At 35.7% G+C, this 24,965-nt stretch overlaps 1 protein-coding gene across 2 annotated transcripts in view; it reads right to left on the reverse strand.

Annotated features, from left to right (window-relative positions):
• dom (domino helicase) overlaps window positions 1–24,965 on the reverse strand; it is an 896,769-nt gene that overhangs the window by 193,964 nt on the left and 677,840 nt on the right. For both annotated transcript variants that reach the window (XM_090388005.1, XM_090388004.1), the window contains 2 exons: window positions 18,986–19,270; window positions 8,455–8,625 (listed from right to left, as the gene is read on the reverse strand). In XM_090388005.1, the coding sequence (XP_090244131.1) occupies window positions 8,455–8,625; window positions 18,986–19,270 (456 nt within the window). The remainder of the gene's footprint in view (window positions 1–8,454; window positions 8,626–18,985; window positions 19,271–24,965) is intronic.

Genomic DNA, 24,965 nt, shown 5'->3' on the forward strand with positions numbered 1-24,965 from the left:
AGCGGTAAGCGAGGGTCACCTGTATACTAACATTTTTGTAACTTTTACAGTGTCTGTATTTCCACTACATAACAGAGATATATTTGATTGAAGCCTGGTGTAGCCCCAGGGGTTAATCTTGGGGACTTGACTAAGTGACTTATCTAAAGTATAATTAGTGAAGTTTGATTTAAATTTCTTATTGATTTGTTACGTTTCAAGTTTTCTGTTGCACGAAGTGCATAGATTAGCTGCCCTACGTTCTCGTCGTCTGGGGTGAGCGGTTAGGGGTTCACCCCCCTAACCGGCTAAACGGGCATTGATTAGGTGGGGTAGAGTGAATTTGGTTAAATTGTATTTGTATTGTAAAGTTAAAAGTTGTAAATAGTTGGCAATTACAGCCCTTAATGTTCGGTAAAAAGTCGAGCGCTAGCTCTCTTTCCAAGAAGAAAGCACATACTAAGATGGATGTGGATAGTGATTCAGGAGATTCAGAGAGTGAAAACTCTGAAGTTCAGGAAGAAGTGGAAGAAATAGTTCCTGAAGGGACACCACAGGATACAGCTTCTAAAAAGGGAAGGAAGGAGGTATGGACACCAGAAAAGAAAGTTGAAATGATATGCAATATGAAGAAGTTGTTGAACTCTATGATTAAAAGTTCAGGACAAAGACCAGTGGAAACTAGTATGGAAAAAATAGTGAAGGCACGAGAGAGATTAAGGGCTCTCCTGTTACAAAGAGAACACCGAGTAACAGGTAATGTGGCAACGAAGATAATGGAAATATGGGATGACTTAGAAATGGTTATAGTAAAGTTGGAGATAGATCTACAAGTGAGCAAAGTTGAAAAGGAAGGTACTCAAGAACAAAATAAAAAGGAATATGCTACCGTATTAAAAGAAAAGTGTGTTGCAAAGCCTCGGGTAGCAATTATCACCACTAAGAACAAAAAACATAAATGTAGTGAAGACATTAAAAAAGACCTAATTAGAAATGTGAGACCTGAGCTACAACATGTTAAAGTCCAAAATCTAAGAACTGTTCTGGATAATAAGATCGTCCTCGAAGTAGAAACAGAAAAAGACATAGATATGCTCGCAGAATGTCCAAAGTTCAAAGAACTAAAATTATGTGTAGAAAAGGTACCAAAGAGAAATCCTAAAGTTTTGATTTACGATGTAGATCTAGATGTGAATGAAGATGAGTTAAAAGAACAATTATGGATCAAGAACTTAAAAGACTATGGTGTAAACCAAGAAGTGTACCAAGAAGGGTTCAATGTGGTATCCGTGAACAAAGCAAAGAGCAAGAAGTTAAATAACTGGATAGTGCAGATAACAGGTCCTGTCCACAAACAGTTGATCAGAAAAGGAAAAGTGTTCATCAATTGGTCCGCTTGTCGGGTCCGTGACATTGTCACGGTAACCCAGTGTTACAGATGTATGAATTATGGCCATATTGCGAAGACCTGCAAAATGAAAGCGTTCTGCGGACATTGTTCAACCGAAGGTCATTCATATAAAGATTGTGAGAACAAGGAAAAGTCACCGTGCTGTATAAATTGCAAGCGTAAAAAACAGACAGCAGAACATAGTGCCATAGACCATGCCTGTCCTGAATATGAAAAGGCTATAGCCTTAAATCGAAGAAGAACAGATTATGATTAGAGATAGTGCTGTGCTTGGAGAGAGACCTAGTGTGAGACTACAATTTTATTATGAAAAATTTTTTTAGCCGCCTTACGAGTAGAGGTCTTCCTCCACGAGGAAGGGGCGGTAACTGTGGTCACACGGGATATTTGCTTATCTCTGTGTGACCACAGGCTAAAGACCGAGAAAAAAATAATAAACTGTTTAATCAACAGAAACGTTAGAACAATTTTGGCCTAATAACCATAGTAGTGATGATAATTCACACAAATAATAATTGTAATAAAACTAAAAAGATTAAGACTTTTGCGCAGATAGGCTATTGCCTGGGTGGCGCACTGAAGGTTCTGTTGCTTAAATGGAAATGAAGCCTGGTGTAGTTGCACCTATCAAAAGCTAGCTGTTTTCACTTTTTGATTAGACCTAAAATTAATAGCCTGTATTTTTGAAAGTTCCAACAAGGAATTTTTCTATATGTCATTCTAATTTAGTTACAGTTTTATAGTAGCAAGCAGTACTCTAAATTTCAAATTTCAAATGATAAACAGACTATAGTAAGAAGAGAAAAATAGATTCAAGGCCACATACTAGGCTTCCCTCTCCTCACTCGTTCCACACTGTGAATGCTGAGTGGATGACTATTGATGATCATGCTCAGACAGCTGAATGAGTATTTTGCATATACATTCACACGAGGAGTATTTAATGAGGGGAGTGCCAGAACTTTATCAAACTCTAACAGAGAGCTAAGTGATTTTGTAATAACTGAGAGCAAAGTGGAGAAGAAATTGTTGAAGTTAAACATAAAAAAAGGCACCTGGGTTGGAAGGGATCTATCCAGTTATATTAAAGGAGACAGCAAAGGAAGTAAGCAAACCTTTAGCCATAATTATGAGAGCATCTTTGAGTCAGGGGAAGTCCTCATGGACTGGAGATGTGCAAATATATCTCCAATTCACAAAGAGGTTCAAAAGGTGACACAAGTAACTATAGACCTGTTAGTTTAACTTGTGTTCTGGGAAAAATAATGGAATCACTGGTTAAAGAAGCATTGCACAATTATCTAGATAAGACTGCAGCAATAGTTAAGAGACAGCATGGTTTGTTAAAGGAAGGTAGGTCTTGTCTGACTAATTTGATTCGATACTATGATGTGGTCACAAAAAAACTTAATGCCAAAAATAATTTTGTTATCATATACTTGGATTTCAGGAAAGCTTTTGATACTGTTGCACATGGAAGATTGCTGTACAAATTGGAGGTATGGCATTAAGAGTAAGTTGTTACAATGGATAAAGGGATAGTTGAGTCGGAAACAACAGAGAGTGGTAATCAATGGATACTGCTCTACATGGACAAATGTTATTAGTGGAGTTCCCCAGGGTTCGGTGTTGGGCCCATTGTTTTTTTCTATATTTATCAATGATATTGATGAAGGAATATCAATTTTAATGTCCAAGTTTGCAGATGATACAAAGGTTGGCAGGGTAACAGTTTGACAGTATGCTACTCATACTGGATCTAGATAAGTTGGTTAATAATGGGCTGAGAAGTGGCAACTGAAGTTTAACATTGACAAATACAAAGTACGGCATATGGGTAGCAATAACCGAAGAGAAACTTACCAACTATATGGTAATACACTCAGGGAAGTGGAAAGTGAAAAAGACCTTGGGATAACTGTGCAGTCAAATATGAAGTTTGCTGAGCAGTGCAGATGGGCTACCGGGGCAGGTCATGGAGTCTTGTCAATGATATATAGGAATTTTGCTAGCAGGGACAGGGATGTGATTATCCCATTATACAAGGCAATAGTCAGGCCACACCTAGAGTACTATGTACAAGTCTGGAGGCCTCATTTTAGGAAGGATGTAGAGTTGCTAGAACGAGTACAAAGAAGGGCAACAAGATTTGGTGAGGGGAACAAAGGGGCACTCTTATAAGCGAAGAAAGGCTTAAGTTCTGCAAATTGTAGCACCTGGAGAGTAGGCAGCTGTGAGGTGATCTGATTGGGTTGTATAAGGCCTTGAATGGGTTGAGCAAGCTGAATGATGATGGGATTCTTCCTCTTGCTCAGATTAAGAACCTGAGGTGGCACAGATTCAAATTGAGGAAAGACAGTTGTAGAATAGATGTGCGGAAATTTGCCTTAATCAGTGGACAGTTGATTGGTGGAACAGACTTCCATCTTTTGTTGTAGAAGTTGATAGCCTAAATAAATTTAAGGCTGAGCTGGACAGGCATTTGGAACAAATGGAGGGGTGAAATGGGAGGGTTTTTTTTTTTTTTTTTTTTTTTTGCTGATGTTGCATAAGCTTGCTTTCTTGCATCATATGCCTCCACTAATGCTAATGCTAAATTAGTTTTACAGTAGTAAGCAGTACTGTATATTTCAAATTTCCAACGATAAACAGACTATAGCAAGAAGACAAAAATAGATTCAAGGTCACTTACTAGGCTTCCCTCTCCTCACTTGTTCCACACTGTGAATACTGAGTGATAGGCCTAGTGAATGAGAATGACTGATGACTTCCTCTCCATGGAATGTCTCCCAGGAAAGTTGACTTGCAAAAATTGTAAATTAGTATGCAGTTCGGATACTCTCTTTCTAGGTAAATATTTTGTACATTACACGATGAGCTTCCTCGAATTTAATCGTTAATGGTGAAAATTTGTTTACCATTACTTTTGCAGCATTAGTGTGAATATCAGTGGAGTAAGTAGCCGTAAATCACACTGGTGGAGAAACTATCAAATATATCAGACTATGAGGGTAATATATACTACATGCATTGTTTTAATTATTTAATATTTTAAGAATTTAAGGAATCATAACTGTTCATGCCATTGTAATCTACATAGATTAATGTTTTATTAATATTAGAGCATACTGAAAATTATTGGACCTAAGGTTAATGGTGATTAATATGTTAAGAGGAGAAGATTACATGGTTATTCGTAAAGAAATAAATCATACAAAGTGTTAATCAATCAGTTATCGCTTTCAGCAATAACTAATGACATTCTGGATTTCATGTTGAATTCCATCATCAGACTCAATCAACAAAGAGTGAAACTGGAACAAACTGTACAGGGGATTAAACTTGAATTTTCTAGAACTTTCTTGTTTCAAGTTCAGCAGTTTTTCATCTTCAGTCATCAATAATTATATCTTCATCAATCCTCCTCCTCTTTTTCTTCAATATTCATATTTAGCTCTAAATTATTATTTTCACTGCCATGATATAATTCTTCTGACAAAATTCTTATTAATCTACAATCATGCAGTAGTGTCAAGAAGTAGTTGAAATAATTTTCTTCTGTGACAGTACAGTAAACCCCCGCTATTTGCGGTATCTGTATTCGCGTTTTCGCGATCGCTGATTTAATATAAAATGAAACCTAAAAAATGTGAATTTTAAAAGGCTGTGAATATTTTCCACCATAAAAAAACATGGACGGGGCTAAAATTATCTTTCCCTGTCAAGACCACGCTCAGTGGGTGGGGGGCAGAGGGATGACAAAATCGCAAGCGTGGATGTTTCTCGCTAATCCTTGTTCAGTATGTGTAATGCGCTTGTCATGGAATGTTTCGTCGTTTGCTTTTAATTTATACGCTTATAAATTGAATAAATTTATCAATTGATATGCTTACAAAAGTAACAAATCTACCATTTTGCAGTTTAAAACAGACTTTTTCGAGTGTGTTAACGGAAGAAAGTGACTTTATTGTGAACAAGTTCTTTCTAACCCGTACAAAAATATGGCTACGAATAACAAGGGAAATGTGAAAATATCAAAGAAGGTGATGATATTAGCGAATAAAACTGAGTTATTAGACAAAATTTCTAATGGTGAAAGTGTCTCCTCAGTGGCAAAACATTATAAAATCAATGAGTCAACAGTACGATCGATCAAAAAATCGGAAGAAAAAATCCGCCATGGTGTTCGTGAAAACGCGCTAATTGCTTAAAAAATTTGCTCTGTAACTCGTGAGGTTAAATTAGGAAAAATGGAAAAGGCTTTAAATCTGTGGATAGAAGACCGAACTCAAAATAAAATTCCGTTAAGTTCACTCATCATTCGTGAAAAAGCAAAACTCCTTTATCAACACTTTAGCGAAACTGGTGATAGCACTGGCGGGATAAGTTTTTTGCTAGCAAAGGCGCTGGTTTGAAAGATTTGTTTGAAATTTCTAATAAATATTACATTTAATATTAAATTGTTTCTTATTTTCATTTCGATGTCATATGCTTGCATTTCACTATGTACTGTCAATGTACATAGTCATATTATGAAGGTACATAATACATAATACATACATAGACAAAATTTTAGACTAGTTTTTTTATATATTTCATACTTTGAAACGGAACCCCTTTATTACTATGGGAGCCATAACTCAGTATTCGCGACATTTCTCAGGAACGTAACCCCCGCTATTCGCGGGGGTTTACTGTATAGTGGGTTTGCTACTTTTTCATTCCTTTGAAGAAGCCTTGATTTGAATCCTATTGGAGGAATTTTTAAAGTTGTCTAAAGCTTGGATGGCAGGTAGTCTCTTTGAGATTATGGGAGATGCTTAGGAAATACAAATACCCTTGTTTATTATACTAACACTAAGACTCCAGTGATCCTAACAGCACTGCATTGGGTCAATGGAATATCTTTGTATCTAAACATGCTACTGTATATTACAACTTCTTAGACCTCCAAATATTGGAGGCCCTATGTTCACAGCTAGTGTACATATGCATAAATGTGCCACTGATTATGCAGGTGCATATTAGAAACTCTGATAGAAAAGCCATTCAGTAGCTGCAGCTTTTTGACAAGCATGAGATTATGATAAAAACACAAAGTCAATCTATCTAAAAGAATTAAAAGCACAAACAAAAAAATGCACACAATATCCAAAATTATGAAGAGGCTGACTGGAATTTTGAAAAAGAGAAAATTGTTCTGCTGCCTTGATACTTTATTTTCTTTAGACAGACTCCATGTATGGATACAATAATTTAAACAATTTCATTAAGCACTTTGGTGGCATGAATGTTTGCAAAGCCTTATCTTCTGTCATTAGGATTACAATATTTGCAACAATTCAAACTCAAATGTTTTTGATCTTATAATCCAATATTGTAACAGAATTAAGAAAATTTTAAAAGTTCATTCTTTCATCAATGTTTGGCCTTTTATTTAAAAAACTGACTTGCATAGTCAAGGCTTGAAGTCAAAAGTTTTTTGAAATCAAATGCTTGTCAGGATGATAGTGTTGTCAATAGAAGAATCGCTACAGTCATCACTAGAAGAATATCAACAACAAGCCTCAGTGACCCTTAGGCTTGCTGCTTGTAAAGGATCCTACTGCACAGGAAAGGACAATTACTTAGAGTAATTGTCCTTTCTGTGCATCTAACCCAATGCAAACATCATTTTAGATAAATAAATATGACTATATTCTCTAAACAATAAAATAACTCAAATTTAACATACAATAACAGACAAAACAGCTTTGCTCAGAAGTAAATAAATTCATTAATCTAAGCTAGCTTAGGAGGCCACTTTAGTTTTAGATTAAATAACATTTACAAATTAGTATTCAGATTATAAATACCTCAGCTAGCAGAATAAAATTAGTAAAAGAAATACTTTGTTAATGCTCTTAGTTTAATTCACATAAAAGTTTATTTTGTTTTAAAAATTTAATGTGGATTTAATCGAATTTATGTCTATGATTGCAGTGGTTATTTACCAGAAAATATACTGCATTGGCTCTTTAATTATCTAATGAAATCAACATAATTCCATTGTTTATGTATTCCCAATAGGATGTTTTAAAATATAAACATTTTTCTTTAAACACACAAGCAGTGGTGATCATAATTATCTTGTTTTCAAATACAGTAGACTCTCGATTTTCCGGGATAGATGGTAAAAAACAAATCCCGGATAACTGATTTCCCAGTTAATCCAAAAATACAAAAGTCCCCGACATACGTAATGATACATTCCAGGACTTCTTATTTGTCGAGTTTTACGTAACTCGGTAATGACTAATAACATATTGCTACCATATTATTATTGACAAATCTGAATTCCGTGCGATACTTGTTAACGTTTGGCCATTTTGATACATCCTTATTATTATAATGATTCTTTAGGGATTTAACAGATGCACCTCCCAATGATGTCTTATAATGCCGCTTGTCGCTTATTTAGACTCGCAAAATATCTGTTTATACCTATTCCAGTTATTACTTGAATTTTTTTGATTTCTGGTTGATTTATTTATTTATTTTTTAATTTGGAGTCTTGAAGTGTCCTGGTTAATCGAGAGTCTGCTGTATCTATACCTTTATATATACTGCTACAGTATGATAATATTCAATAATCAGAAAATATTTAGGACAAATACAGATAAAGTTAACATTTATACATTTTATTTTTAGAGTTTAAGAGACTTTATTACTATCATAGCTTCTTGGCTGAATGAAAAGTCCTAAATGTTATTACATTAAAAGTATAACTATAACAATAACATTTATGAATGTCCAGTAAAGTTAATATGAGATTAATAAATATGAGACTTTTAACATTATAAAGAACATATAAAAAAACAACTATTTTTTACAACATAACTGCTTGCTTTCATTTATTTCTTTCCAAACTGTTAAAAAAAAAAATTTCTGTAATAAGAACAAAGCATCTGGTGTTCATCTGATATTTGCAGCAATAACAGTTATAATTTTTCAGCAATAAATTTAATAGTTTTCTTCATATGGATTTAAGTATACCATAATGAACACACATGGCAGATACTCACTACAGCCTGAAGCTGTTGTGCTTGAGTGAGACTTGCAATCACAGCTTGGGTAGCCTGATGCTGAATTAAACCTGCTGCTCCAGCCACCTGTGCAGTTACTGATGCCTGCTGCTGAACTTGCTGTTGCTGCCTTTGGGCTGCAAGTTGTTGTTCTGCTACTGCTGCAGCAGCCTGAAATTCCAAAAAAAAAAAATAATAATAAATAAATAATAAATAAAATAATAATATTATTATTATATAGACTACTATCGTTATTTGTTATTTGGTTTTTAGGAGCATTAGCAACTAAGGCCATATTGCTCCGGGGATATGCGGTGGTCATTCCCGGACCTTTCCGCATCCTCTGTATTTGGTGGGCATGCGCTCGAACCCCAGTCTAATCAAGAACTGTGTGCTACGCACTGCTACTGCTGCCCACCTGGCTACAGAGGTGCCTTAGACTACTTTCACAAAACTTTCTAGCAATGATTGACAAACTGACAAAATAAATTTATTAAAATAAATAATACCCACATAAAATATTAAAACTAATAAAATATACAGTAGCTTTCAAGATGAAGTGCCTCTTCATCAGCTTAGTTGGTGAATGGTGTATTGCAGTATATATATTGGTTACAACAGCAAAAGTCAGCTGAGCATGATCATGCATTATGGATCTGGTATCAGTAGAGAAAAATTACATACATGTGATATCGCCAGCTCATCACACTGCAAAACAGTAGATTCCATAATGGGGGTGCAAGTGCACTCCCCCAGTGCGTTTCATGGTACTATTATTGCTAGCTATGTACAATGCCTCAAGCCATGGGTGCTGGCAGTAATCACATGAATAGTCGACAATTTCAATATCCTGTCGGGGATCATGATTGTGCTGCTCAACCCAAAATGCTTGGTGACTGTGGAGCATTCAAAATTACTGGTTCGAAGAGGCACCTCATGTTCAGAAATCCGATCTTTCAATCGCTGCCGGACTCACCTATATAACACCCCCCACAATCCGGACATGTAATGCGGTATATGGAACCACTCCGTAGGAGAGGAGGAACAGGTGTTTTCACCTTAGAAATAATAGACCGTAATTACCTCCCTGGAAGTTGCACATGTCGTATACAGTAGAGACAGAAAATCATAACCAGATGTTCTGATAATAGGGGATGTAGTGGGTAAAAATAAATTCATTGACATGAAAAGGGTTAGTTGAGCAACAAATTTGTGAGCATGGAGCTCACATCTATCTAGAACTTGAGGTGGATAACCCGCAATTTGAAATATCCACCCTAATTTTGGAAATCTCCAATTGCCTGTCACCAATCAAACTAGAGTGCATACTAGCGTTTGAGAATAAAGTGCGAGCAGTGCTATGCAAATGACCAGGGGCATGCACATACCCATAATTGGTAAATTGGCCTGCGCACATTGGCTTCCTAAAAACAGAAGTTACAAATCGGGAACCCATGCGTTGGACTAAAACAACCAAAAAAGGAAGTGTATTATTGACTTCCAGTTCAATCATAAACTGAATGAAAGGTGACAGGAAATTGAGATATTGGAGCAGTTGAGTTTCTGATCCCTGAGGGACAATGGAGAAGATATCGTCAACATAACGACACCAGAGTGATAGGAACAGGTAAGTTCAAGAAAATCTGACTCTCAAGTTCTTCCATGGCAATATTGGCCACAATAGGACTAACAGGGGCACCCATATCTGTGCCCTATATTTGGTGAAACAGAGAGTCATTGAACATGATCACCCCCCCAGTTAAACACAGATTGAGAGTGGTACAAATATCGTCTGTAGAGAGCGAGGTTCTATCTCCCAATGTGGTAAAAAAAAAAAAAAAAAAAGTAAAGTGCAGCCATTATCAACCCACTGCAGGATGGAAGCCTCCTCAACAATTCATGCTGAGGGAAATGGACCATAATCTGCCACGCTGGTCCAGTGCGGGTTGGCAGATCGACCGTATTCAGCAGTCAGGGGCTTGAGCCCCGGTCTACTCAAAGAGCGTGTGCTACTGCACTCCCGCTCCTGCCCACTCGGCTACGGAGGCCGTTCAATGTGGTATCCCAGCTCAAAAGTTGTCTTGCACAGGCAATAGTCTGTTGTACAGTAAGAGAAGTGAACAGGAAACCATATCAAAGGAGACCATATCCTCACTCTCACGTGATTTCTGCCAGTGCTCATGGTTCGAGGCACTGTACATAGCTAGCAACAGAAATTGTTTATGTCTGAAGCCCATAATAGACAGCATTTGCACTTCGGGGTAAAGCTCCTTGTATTATTCCCAGAGGATTTAGATTCAAGGAACTGTTCTCCTGTGACCGTATGAGGCGTGCCTGTTTTGGCTTTGGTTTGAAAATTTTGGGAATCTGGATTGGTAGTGTTCATTAAGAATTGAAAATGATCAGCACAAATGAATGCAGGAATTAAGAGGTTTGATCTTTCCTCGTATATATTTTCTATGGTGGTTTGTGTTTCCAAGTCATACATGTGGCTAGGGCTGTAGTGGAGGGCGCACCCTCTGGATTTTTTCAGGTGAATAGAGTATACATTCTGGTTTTTGAAAGACTTGAAAAAACCACACACACACACACACACAGTATATCCTCTGGAATTCGATTAATAATCGAATTCCAGAGGATATACTGTGTTTTCATAACATGTTACTGTTTTTCGTAACATTTATACTTTCTGCTAATTTTACAACTACAGTACTGTGTGTGACTGAAACGTATTGTGCACATCAGCACAATAAATTTAACACTTTATTACGGGAAGCATATACTGCTAGGAACACACACACACACACACACATGAGAGATAACTCGCAGTTTGTTTGGAATTTGAGAAGCAAATTCCAAACAAATTTGAGTATTCAAAGAGCAAAGCAATCTCTTAGACCTCACGATTAAATTTGTGGTCCTTCCTCATAAACCCCCATCACACATTTGGCTATGGGTGTTGAAGCATCTCTCGACAAGCTACCTGAAGAGAATGCTAACATAATTTGCTTTAAAACACCTATTTTGCAACACATCCGGCCTATCACCAACAACCTCAGATGATGCCAATGGGAAGCTCTTTCTTCTTTGTGCAAAGATGACTATTGTAGTCTTGCCTGCAGATAAGGGACGGCGCACTGTTGTCCTGGACATCCAAGTATCTTCGTAAAGTCCTCGCTCTATTGCAGGATAGGGAGGTTCATGAAACTGTGCAAGACTCCACTGTTGGAAAAGTTGGAATTAAAAGTTAATAAACTTGTGCATTCCTGGTTTTAGCTAACAAGATTACCAAGAACGTTTGCTGGAAGCTTCATGTGACAGGTTGTCGACTCCCGCAGATTTATGGGCTTCTAAAGATCCATAAACCTGATATTCCTTTGCAGCCCATTGTTTCTTGTTGTAATACAGGTTGTTGTTGTTATTTGGTTTTTAGGAGCATTAGCAACTAAGGCCATATTGCTCCGGGATATGCGGTGGTCATTCCCTGAATGACCTTTCCGCATCCTCCGTATTTGGTGGTGACGGGCTCGAACCCCGGTCTAATCAAGAAGCGTGTGCTACGCACTGCTGCTCCTTCCCACCTGGCTACGGAGGCGCCTTTGTAATACAGGTGACCCCCGCTTAATGCTGATAATTCGTTCCGGAAAAACAGAGCGCTAAGTGAATCCGTGCTAAGCGAGCGCCGCATTCCCATAAAGTAACATATGTATATGTGAGTTGCGGTTGGTGCCATAGGATATTTCGTAATCAATAATAAACGGTAGTGAAAAGATGCACAAATGTCAGTCAAAATATTTAATATTCAAATATTTGTACATATAAAATATTCTACATTATACATATATAATTATGTGGTAACTACTTACGTATCAAAAGTAAACTTAAAATTCCAATTAAAATAATGAATTTAATTGATTTAATTTAATTGATGAATTGAATCATGAAAAATGTGTGGATTTGGGTTGAACTTTGGCCCCCTTCGAAATAAACTAAAAGGGGTATTAATTTTAAATCCTCCGCAGTGTTGCCACCCAACAATAAAGCCAACCGATCATTCGCCGCTTTGAAAGCTGGCTTGTTTGTTTTGTTTGTTGTTTGGTTTTTAGGAGCATTAGCAACTAAGGCCATATTGCTCCGGGATATGCGGTGGTCATTCCCTGACCTTTCCGCATCCTCCATATTTGGTGGTGACGGGCTCGGACCCCGGTCTAATCAAGAAGCATGTGCTACGCACTGCTGCTCCTTCCCACCTGGCTACGGAGGCGCCCATTGAAAGCTGGCATGTTTTTTCTTCTTTCAATATGAAACTTCTTTTAGGCATTCGTTTCCACAAAAGTCCTGCTTCATCTATGTTAAAAAGTTGTTGAGAAGTAATACCCCTCTTCAATAATTTTAACAAGTTCTTTTTTGCGAGTTTTGGCTCCTTGATCTGCACTAGCGGCTTCTCCCTGGATTTTAAATCTATTCTACCAGCCCTTACCAGTTTTAAATGGTTCCACATTTTTTTTTTTTAGGCGAGTTTTCTTCAGATCATCATATTGGCCAATCTCTTTCTCTCTCTCTCTCTCTTTTTTATTTTTTTATTTTTTTTTTTAATATTTAACTTAACTGAATTCTGCATTGGAATATTATCTTGAATAAAATTAGTCTTTCCATTTCAATCCTAATAGTCCTAGTTGCTTGCAGTGGAACAGCTATCTTTCCCGCTGCTAATATTAATTCTTTATTTTTTTTTTATAATTGTTCTTACAGTTAAAGTTGCAAGTCCTAAATTATGGCACACATCCGCTTGTCGTTGACCGGAATCGATTCGCTTCAAAACGTCTAATTTAATTTTTAAATTCAGTCTTTTTCTTACATTTATAGTCTTCGTACTGCGCCCAGACGTTGTTGCTTTTTCATTCCTATCGGTCATTATTAGCTCTTCTAAAATGTAACTGTGTTAGTTGCATTAATTATGATACAATGTTCAAGTAAACTGTCCGTTATGCACGATGTCTAATACTGTACTGAGTGATGACTAGACTTCGGATAAATGTATATAACGCAAATATTACAAGCAATATACTTGATCATTTTTTAAAATGTTGATCTCGGAACTAAGTAACAAGTCACTGTACTGCAATTAAATTAGTGTGCGAGAAAATTTCTCAAGTCGGCGTGGGAAATGTTTTAATTCTGTTTTGCTATTCATTTTCAAGCTATCGACTCCATAAAATGAAACGATTTCGTTAAATATGCCAAAAATGCAATCTGTAAAAGAGCGTTATAGTGATCTGTGACAGCGTTATAGTAAGATACGGGTTATAATATAAGAACAGCGTTATAGCGAATCAGCGTAAAGCGAACCGCGTTATAACGGGGACCTGCTGTACATTTAAGTATGAACTTTCTAAATATGTTGCAAAGTTATTAGCACCCCTTGTTGAAAAAACCGTTTACACTGTTTCCAGTAGTATGCATTTTTTGCATATTATTAAAGATTTTACTATTTCTGAGAGCAAGATTATGGTCTCCTTTGATGTGGTTTCTCTGTTCACTTCTGTTCCTGTACATCAGGCTATTGCTTGTGCAAGATGTCTTTTGAACGGGGGATACCATATTGGGAGACAGGACCTCGCTCTCTACAGATGATATTTGTACTGCTCTCAATCTATGTTTAACGGGGGGGGGGGGGTGATCATGTTCAATGACTGTCTGTTTCGCCAAATACAGGGCGCAGCTATGGGTGCCACTGTTAGTCCTATCGTGGCCAATAGGACTAAATGGATGCTGTGCTGTGTCTATTTCTTCTTCTGCAAAGAGTTCCAAGACCGAATAATTATGAACCTCCTTCACCTCGATGTCCATATTTTCTTGTGTTTCCTGTGATACGTTTTTTTTGGCTTTTCATTGCCGCTTTGTTTTGTGACCAGTGGAGCACTAGGAGGTACAGATATGGGAGTGGCAGCTGTGTGGTCCTTGTGTGGATTTTTGTGAGCTTATTAAGTAGTGTGCAATGGGAGTAAATGACTCTTTAGGTGGGCAGTCATTTCGGTTTGAGTTCCAATGGAACATCTCCCTACTACCTTCTGAGCATATGAGGGTTTGTTGATGTTTACAATTTCACTGCTTTTCTTGCCTCCAGATATATGTTCAGCTTAAGTCTCTGTATTTTAAGGTGAAGGATGTTCTCCTTTGCAGTTAATGCAGGCTAGTGTTTTAACTGAACATGATGTTATTTCATGGTCCTTTGCAGCACATTGAGTGCATGCAAGGGCTCCATGACATGCCATTTTTGAGTGCCCATATTTCTGGCACTAAAAGCACCTCAGAGAATTTGGGCCATATGGATGCATGCAGTTGAGATAGCAAGCTTTGATCTCATTAGAGACATTGGTGAATTAAACATTAGGATGATGTGAACAAGATTCCCATTCCTATTCATGAATATTCATTTCTCAGCTGGCACTCCTTGTGATTTTAAATTGTGATATTATAAATATTATATATATATATATAATATTGATAAAAATAATCAAGTTATTGAATGACAAAGTAAGTAAGCAAAGTATTAAAACAAAATTATTAAACCATGTCATGGATCCTGGGTACTAAATTACTGGAATAAGTTGCCTTCATGGGTGGTAGAGGCCGACAGTTTGGAGAAATTCAAAGGTCATCTGGATAGTACCTTCGGGTGAGGGAAACGCATAGGATGATAGGTTTAATTCCCCCCCCCCTTTTTAATTATTATTATTTAGTTATTTACTTTTTTAAATTTTATTTATTATTATTATTATTATTATTATTTTTTTTTTTTTTGGCTGGTGCAGCATAAGCCATAGGCTTTCTTGCACCATGCGGCCGTTACTAATACTAATAGTACTAATACTATTTACAGTAGAGAAACCCCGGCAACCATAATGAAATATAGACAAATGTTTATATTCAGTGTATAGGGAAGAGCTGCTGACCTATCAATTGTAATTACCATGGAAAAATTGAGAAGGCTTGTAAGGTGAAGGGGTTAACCTGAAATAAATTGATTAACATAAAAATAATAACGATGTTACCTAAAGTAGTGGGTCCTAGGGCTTTAACTACTTCTTCAAAGGGTCGGCAGCCAAAACTGTAGGAACCACCACAATAAGCAGGGTCTCTGTTATGATGTATATGAGCAAGATGTATAAATCATAGCGACCCAACAGAGACCAAAAAGAAAGGAGTAAAATTTAACTTTCAAACAACAACAAAAAAAAAAAATTAGCTAAAAGAATGTCAATAAAACTTTATTAAAGCAAAAAGAAGAATACAAATTTTGAAATATAAAAGACCAATACATTACAAAAAAGTAACTGTAGATTACTGTAGTAATTAAAAAAGTAACTGTAGTAATCTACAGTTACTTTTTTAATTTTTATAATGTATTGGTCTTTTTGATTTCAAAATTTTTATTGGTATTATTTTAGCTAATTTTTTTTTGTTGTTTGAAAGTTAAATTTTATTCCTTTCTTTTTGGTCTCTGTCGGGTCGGCTATGATTTATACATCTCACACGTATACATCATAACAGAAACAGAGACCCTGCTTATTGTGGTGGCTCCAACAGTTTTGGCTGCCAACCCTTTGATGAAGTAGTTGAAGAAGTAGTTACTTCTTCAACCCTTTGAAGAAGTAGTTAAAGGCCTAGGACCCACCACTTTAGGTAACATCATTATTATCGTTATTATTTTTATGTTAATCAATTTATTTCAGGTTATTTCCTTCACCTTAGAGGCCTTCTCAATTTTTCCATGGTAATTACAATTGATAAGTCAGCATCCCTTCCCTATACACTGAATATAAACATTTGTCCATATACATATATATATATATATATATATATATATAATTATTTTAATAACTGCAAGTAAATAAAGAATGGAAAAGGATTGGAGTGAAAAAGAAAAAAAAAAAATATTAGGTATTATGGACCAGGGACACTGCTTAGGCAAACAAATCTTACGACACAACTCTAAAGAATTAGAAGAAATGAATAACAAATGAGGTAAAATAAAATAAGATAACATATTGCCCTATTACTCACAATTTCAATATCTTTGTCAGAGGTCACCCACTGAAATTAATTATGAGAGCATTATGTAGGCCTCTGTTTCCGACATGGTCTGTATGCTCAGGAACACGTGCTGTGAAATGAGCTTGAATTTATTGGTAAAAATAGTAGTAGTAGTAGTGGCATGTAATGCAAGAAAGCAAGTGTATGAGATTATGCAGCATCAGCCAAAAAAAAAAAAAAAAAAAATCACACAATTCCCTCCTTAAATTTATTCAACCTATCAACTTCCACAACGACAGATGTAAGTTTGTTCCAGCAATTAACCACCCGCTGGCTAAAGGTAAATTTCCGCACATCTATTCTACGTCTGTCTTTTCTTAATTTGAATTTATGCCTCCTTAGGTTCGTAATCTGAACAAGTGGAAGGATCCCATCAGAATTCGGCGTGCTCAACCCATTCAAGGCCTTATACACCTCAATCAGATCACCGCGCAGGTGCCTAGTCTCCAGCCACTGCAATTTGCAGAACTTAAGCCTCTCTCTCTCTTGGTAAGAGGATCCCTTCATTCCCCTCACCAATCTTGTTGCCCTTCTCTGTACATGCTCAAGCAAATCTACATCCTTCCTAAAATGAGGCCTCCAGACCTCTACGCAGTACTCAAGGCGTGGCCTGACCATTGCCTTATACAGATGGACAATCACCTCCTTCTCCCTGCTAACAAAATTCCTATATATCATTGACAAAACCCCATGACCTGCCCTGGCAGCCTGTCTGCATTGCTCAGAAAACTTCATATCTGATTGCACAATTACTCCCAGGTCTTTTTCATTTTCTACCATCTTAAGCGTAGTACCACACAGTTGGTACGTTTCTCTGGGGTTACTTCTACCCATATGCAGTACTTTGCATTTGTCAAGGTTAAACTTCAGTTGCCACTTCTTAGCCCATCTGCCCAAATTATCTAGATCCTGTTGCAGTAGCACACTGCCATTACTGTCATTACTGTCAAATAAGGTGTGCCAATAATTATATGTAGAGAATACAGATCATGGATAACCTTACATAGGCAAGAAAGGAATTACAGAGGCAAGAAAGGAACAGAAAAATTGAAGTAAGTTTAAAAAATAGGGTAAAGTTAAAAGTAATGAACAAGTAGGGAACTTACCTTTACCACGTAGGACTGAAAATGGTTAAGATGGCATTGTCTATGTGTATATTTATGTATTGTATGTATATATATACATATATACATTAATATATTTCAGTTGTTTACAACTCATTTGGATGAAATACTTAGAGTTACTACAGTTACTTAAGATGATCGTTGTACTGTTTCTTCTGCTATGTTACCCCATACAGGCCCGATGACAAAGTTTAGGGAATTCTGAAATCTGGAATAAGTTTAGAGTGAAGAGTTAATGCATTCCACAAATACCTTATACAAAATTTGCCCCCTCACTAAAAGAAGCATTGTTTACACAACACAGACCAGTTTATCTAAGGAATTTGTGAATGTCTTCTTTATTATTCCTTGTGGTTCTATCTTCATTTTGATATTAATAAAAAGAAATTCTGGTGGAAATAGTTTTATTTGTTTTATTTAGGACTTCACATAAGTATGCAAAGTCACTGTGAACATATGAAATAATACAATGCAAATTAATACAATGAAAAATAGGTAAACATTATTTAAGAGCAGAAAGATTATTTGAGTAAATGCGAGATTTTTGATTAGAAATATATAAAATTACACCTAATTATACATAATTAATATAAAACTATATTTTTAAATTACAGACAAGTATTATGTAATAAAAGGTGCCATATACCTCTACAAATGTCACTGGAATATAAGGTATTTAACTAAAAGATATTCTGCCTTCTGAGTCTATGTATGAAAAATATAACTGTATGCATTAAAAAGCATTTTCCCTAAGTCCTTTAAGTTGATCAATGTGAAATAATACACATATTCCTTAAAGAACATCATAAAGAGTCATTATACAGATGTTTTCTCTGATATCACACCTAATTTTTGCATATTTTTGTAAAATAATCACAGTTCTGGTATATTTGTGATTAACACGCTTTTTTGATTTAAGTGAATATCTTCAGATATCAGATTATAGTTGGTAAAAAGGATTTGAATTCTGCCAACACTAAAGAACTGAAGTGAACTGAAGCCATAATAAAATGTGATGTGCCAACTAGCTACTTAAGATGTAGCTAGTTGTATGTAGTAGTTAAGGCAAGGCAGAGAATTTTATTTTCTAGGGTGGAGAATGACTTTAACATGGCACAATTCCTCTTATGCTTCTTTCCCCCCCCCCCTCCCCATGTATGTCAAAATTATGCTATATGAATTGTAAATAATCTGTTAAGAATTTAAAAGAAAGAGCAATATTGAAAATTTCAACCAGTTTTGAAAAAAAAAAAAAAAAAAAAAAAGTTATTTATATATAACAATAAACATTAACGGTGGAATTTACATACAGCAGCATGGGTTTTTTGTTTTTCTCGTGCAATCCTTTCTGCTCGAATTGCTGCAACACGAACAGGACTCATGGGCTGGTCATAACAGATTCCATTTTCAGTTAAAACTGTGGTATGCTTGCAACCTTTTCCAGCTTGATTCATATACCAAGGTTTGCTAGTTGGGGTTCGCTTATTGGCAACTGCTTTAATTGTCTCAAATCTGTTATTGTACAGAGCAGTAAATGATGCATTATTGTCTTGTATATATAGTTGACTTGTCCTCATGGGGCGGTTATTTTTAGTCTGAAAATGACAACAATTTAAAAAATCAGATCAAACTGCATTTGAATCAATGCCAAAAAATTCTTATAATAAAAATTCCATTGAAATAAAATGTAATCTTTTTTTTTTTTTTAATGTAATAATAAAAAACCCATAAGCACACCCATTTGTACTGATGGGTGCTTAGTACCTTACTGATGAGTGAATAAGCACAGAACAGCCATTTGGGTAGTTTTATGCATTAAAAATAAACAGCAATGTACTTTTGTTTTTGCAAATTTAGTTTGGCCTTTAGGTAGTGTAAAAAACTTATGCATTTTGTGGTACAAACATAAATTCACATCAATTACTAAATAGTATTTAAAAAATAAATAATAGGGGCAAGGAGTTCTTCATGTACATGAAGGTAAAAAAGAAAAGAATGAATCCCATCAGACCCTTGCATAATGGGTGTTGGAAAGTCTTAGATAACTAAGACTAAGACTTGAAGTTGCTGAACTGAGCAGGTGCTTCACATGGATCTTACCAGAAAAAAGCCTCTTCATAGTGAGGAGAGGGTGGACTGTTTATTGGAAACAAATTTTGAGCCTAGAAGCAAGGCAGTAGATAGTATATATCCAGTTATTCTGAAGAGAGAGAGAGAGAAAGAGAGAGAGTGTGCACTGAACTATTCATTAGACTAGACTCAGAAAAATGCCCATGTTGCTGACCACCTATCCTCAAGGATGGCCAGAGGTTATACTTTGGGAATAGCAGCCAAAAAAAAAAAAAAATAAATAAAATAACAGCTTACGGCGAAGGTAAAGAAAGCCCACATAAGAAGCATGCAAAAGTTGATGAAATTTACCGGTAAAAGTACTTTGCTGTAACGGCATTTGTACTGTTGCTCGCTCAGTAAACATAGAGTGGGTGTTATCGGGCAGGAGTAGAAATTGAATCCCATGGGAGATTGAAACCCTCCTGAAGTGGAGGGGGTAACCTGACTTTTTTTCTTTAGAATCACTGGTGGACTAGTGGATAAATTGTTTATTAAGGGGGGAAAAAAAAATAAAAATAAACCGCAAAGGTAAAGGAAGCCCACACGGGCTTTCTTTACCTTTGCGTAAAGGTAAAGAAAGATTATTTGAGTAAATGAACTATTTTTGAACATTTTTTATGAGCCAGAACTTCCAATATGACTCTGTTCGTGTTCCAATTAGTGATTTTAAAGAAAAAAGGCCAGGTTATCCCCCTCCACTTTGGGAGGGTTTCAAGCTCCCATCGGATTCAACTTCTACTCCAGACTGATAACACCCACCATCTGTTTACTGAGTGAGCAACAATACAAATGCCGTTACAGCAAAGTACTTTTACTGGTAAATTTCATCGAACTTTTGCATGCTTCTCGTGTGGGCTTTCTTTACCTTAGCCCACCTTATATACACTTGGTGGAGTTAATTAAAAACAACAGAAGAAAGAAAGATTTGGGTGTTATACAGCTACACATAGGCTCTATGTGCAGCAGAGATAGGCTAATATCCTATTGATGATTTATCAAACATTTTCTTGTAGATATAAGGCCATAATTTCACTGTTATAAGGCAATTATAAGACCATACTTGCAATTCTGTGTTTAAGCATGGAGACCATCTTAAAAAAAAAAAAAAAAAGAGACTGAGCTTCTTGAGTGGGCTCACAGATGAGCAATATGCCTTGTGAGATTGGCAAAAGGAATATTGATATGAGGAAAGATCAAATATGTGGGCTAGCTACAGAGCTTGGAAACCAGACACCTTAGAGGAGACTTGATTGAGGGGAAGTAAAGCAAATGAGGGATCATAAATTCAAATTATGGGAGAAGAGGTTTAGAGTGGACTGAAAGTCTTCTTTCAGCCAAAGAATCATTATTAACTATTGAAGTAAATTGCTTCCAGGTTGGTTGAGGATGACAGTTGGGGGAAGTTTAAAGGTCAGATGGATATGTATGTACATTAGAAGGGGACCAAATAAGCAGTTTATTTTATTTTACTATTTATTATTATTTTTTAAAATTAATTAGTTTTCTTTGCACCATATTGCTTATAATACTAATGCAAATAATAAAATAATGGATGGCACTGCAAAATGCACAATTTTAAGCTATTTCTAGTGGTTTAAAAAAAAAAAAAAAAAAAAAACCATAAAGGAAAAAACAACAGAATGGTAAACAACAAACACCAATGTACCTGCTTCTGTGATTTTTTCCTGACACTACAGTAACAAAAATCAACAAACCAGTAATTTTTAAATTTCACCTTAAAAATTCAAACTATTCACATAGTAGATTTAAAAAACTTTAATTAAAACTATCTAACAAACTCATTCAGAAACAATCAGCAAACAATTCACAGACAATCAGCTCATTTAAAAAACTAGCCAGTCAAATACTGTTGAATATTTAGAATTTTTAAAGTAATTTAAAACTTAAGTTACTGGTTTATTGTTTTTTGTAAATCAACTGTTGTGGCATTTATAACAGTATTAATACATTTGCACCTGATTTTTTGGCAATTGCAGCTGCCTAATATACATCTAAAAGTCAATGGATTTTTGTGAAATTTAGGTAAGGCTAATATAGCTGTCATACTCCATCCATTAGGATGGATGGAGTATGACAGCTATATGCAAAAAAAGAGTGAAATTTTTATTTTCCAAAAATATCATACAAGTAGAAAATAACTGAATTATAAATGAAAAACAATATAAATAAGATAAATAAAGAAGCCCAACAACAGTTATAAGTTGCCAAAACTGGGCTTGATTGGAAATGTAACTTAACTGAATTAAAACAAAAATCATGATTGGATCCTATCAAAAAAGTTTGACTTTTTTGAGAGTTCAATCAGTGCAAGGCTTGACTTTTGCAAGCCTAGCACTCCTTTACCTCCTTGGAATGTACTGTTCTTGAAAACATTGTGTTGCAATTTACCAGAAATTTCCATGTTTCTGAAGCTGAGGGATGGTAAACACCATTTAAATTTTTTTTCAGAAAATAGTTTGAAAGAACATAAGGTGCAGATTATACATACAGTAAGAGGTTACTCTATTTAGTCATAGTGCAGTTAAATGATAGTGCATGGTTCCCCTGGAAAGCACAGAACTTTAGAATATTATTAGCCATATGGTGCAAGGAAGCCTGAGGCTTATGCTGCACCAGCCAAAAAAATTCCGAGTTACCCTGAGAGAGAGAGAGAGAGAGAGAGAGAGAGAGAGAGAGAGAGAGAAAAATCACCAAGAAAGAGAAAAATTATGATATCCAGCTCAGGATGTGGAACCATTAAGTAATTTATAGTATCTAAATATAGTTTTATGCACATAATGTATAGTTGCCACTAGCTTTGACAAAACTTGTGGTAATATAAATGTCTTTCAATTATCTTCATATCTTGAAATTTTAAAAATGTTTTATGCTTATTATAATATGAAGAAAAAGATCCACTACTGATAGGCTTCAAAAGGAAGACCAAGTCATAAGGCTTACTTGATGTTATTAATGCCGATAGCACCTTGTCTTTATTAACACTAGAATGGTCATTTTTGCCGTTTGCCTACTTTAGATTGTTGCAACCCTTTTAACTACAGAAGTGTCAGTCCATGATATTTTCTAACTTTCCATTAACTTACAGCATGAACAATTGCAAATAATTTTGCACACATTTTTCTTTTAAATTTTAGCTCTATACCTAAACGTGCAAGCCAATTTGACTGCTTGTAAATTTTGATAAAATTAGCTAATTTTTATACAGTTAATCAAGTTTTTGCATTTATTTACTTTGGGACAAACATTTGTGATTCTAATCACCCAATGGTTTGTGCAAGTACATGCTCAAGTATGTATGTCTGCACATCTGTGCTTGCCACTTCAGATCTGAGAGTGTGTGGGAGTCTTTACTATATATATATATTGATGAACTGTGCCATTCTAGATTAGTATGGGTGAAACTATGTGTGGAAATATTTCAACAATTTTTACAGTGCTAGTTCAATTGTGTTACTAAAATGTGAGTATCTCCTCATGGTCTTACCCAAGAGGTAAGACTACGAGAAGATTCAAAAATGTCTAGGGATATCTTAACTAAAAACTATATATTTTTATTGGAAATTTTAGCTCCATGTTGTTAAAGTCGAAATAAGGAAGTGAGATTAGATTTAAGGTTTTCCTTCTATTGGAAAGCAATTTAACACTGAAATATTTCTTCACTTTGGTATATAGGTATTTCAATGTCTAATCAAAAAACATTTATGGAGCACATTTGATATACCAGTTCCCATGAGATCCCCCAAGTCAAGAAATGTAAACAAATGCTGTTCTTGAAGAAGTTTAATTACACACACACACCACATCATTTCTACTACCAAGGTAGTTTTTTACTGCATCATTTTAATTATATCTCATATTGTGAATACCTTCACAATGAGTTTCCATAGTATTGTACTACCTCGAATAAGTAACGTTTCACCTGTGGAGAAGACTAATGTTACTTATTCTTGGTGGATATCACTACCCAGACAGCACAGTTTTGAAGCTTATTGGCTTCTCATCAATGAGTGGGCAAGTACCCTGTTGTTGCAATAGTGACAACCCAGTTATGAAGCATAATTCCACAATATGAGAGATGCCTGATGGTGTGCATGGTTTAATATAAAAGATATTTCTTGGCTAAATGCCTCAGAGTATGAAGGAGTTTAATTATGCATGGGTAATACACACATATCATTTCTACTGTGAAGGTAGTTTTAATGAATCATTTTAATTATATCTCATATTGTGAAGGTTATTACTCAAGGCTTGAAGGATTCTGCAAGGAGTTTGGGGAGAAATTTCTATTAGCTTGGTCTGCACCTGTAGGTAGAAGGAATCTGCTTTGTAGAAACAGGATACATTTAAACAAAGGTGGTGCAAGAGTTTTTGTCAGTATTATTGAGGATACCTTAAAGGTTCAGGGAAACTGCAAATTGGGGGGGCAAAGGTAACAAAGGTCATAATATTGGTCAAAGTAACACTTGCACATACCTTTTTTTTTTTTTTTTTTTTTTTTTGCTTTTGTTTGTTGCTGCCACAGAACATGTTAGCAAGATGTTCTGAGGGCAAAAATGTTTCAAATGAGTGGATAGATAATGCCAGGGTAGTTAACTATACAAGAACACTAAGTCTTAATTGTTTATACAGTAATGTCAGAAGTGTCATCAATAAAACGAGTGAATTCAAACTGTTCATTAGGACAAGTAATGCTGACATAACAGGGCTTACGGAAATGTGGTGCCACCCGGAGATAGGGATGATAAGTTTCAGTATGGTATGTATAATGTATTTAGGTAGGATAGGGAAGATAGCAGGGGTGGTGGGTCATGCTTCTTATCAAAAGCAGCATCAGAGCGATGAAAGCTTTCCCGGATTCAGACGTTTTGCATGCTAGTATAGAATATGTATGGTGTGAGATAGTCGGAAGCAAAGGTATAATGAGAGTGGGCATAATCTGCAGACCGGGTGATTGTGAAGATTATGATGAGAGCCTTACTTACCCATGCAAAAGGAATGGGTAAGTAAGCGACAATGTCTTATTACAGGTGATTTTAATTTGTTTCTAATTGATTGGAGCAAATGGGAAGGAAACTCTACATCGGGGACAAAATTTTTTAAATCAAGTAGATGATTGTTATTTTCATCAACATGTCAGGGAAAGACTAGGGAAAAGCA

This window comes from Mastigoproctus giganteus, chromosome 13 (assembly GCF_048544385.1).
Source record: "Mastigoproctus giganteus isolate SK-2022 chromosome 13, ASM4854438v1, whole genome shotgun sequence".
In the NCBI taxonomy this organism is placed as follows: domain Eukaryota; kingdom Metazoa; phylum Arthropoda; class Arachnida; order Uropygi; family Thelyphonidae; genus Mastigoproctus; species Mastigoproctus giganteus.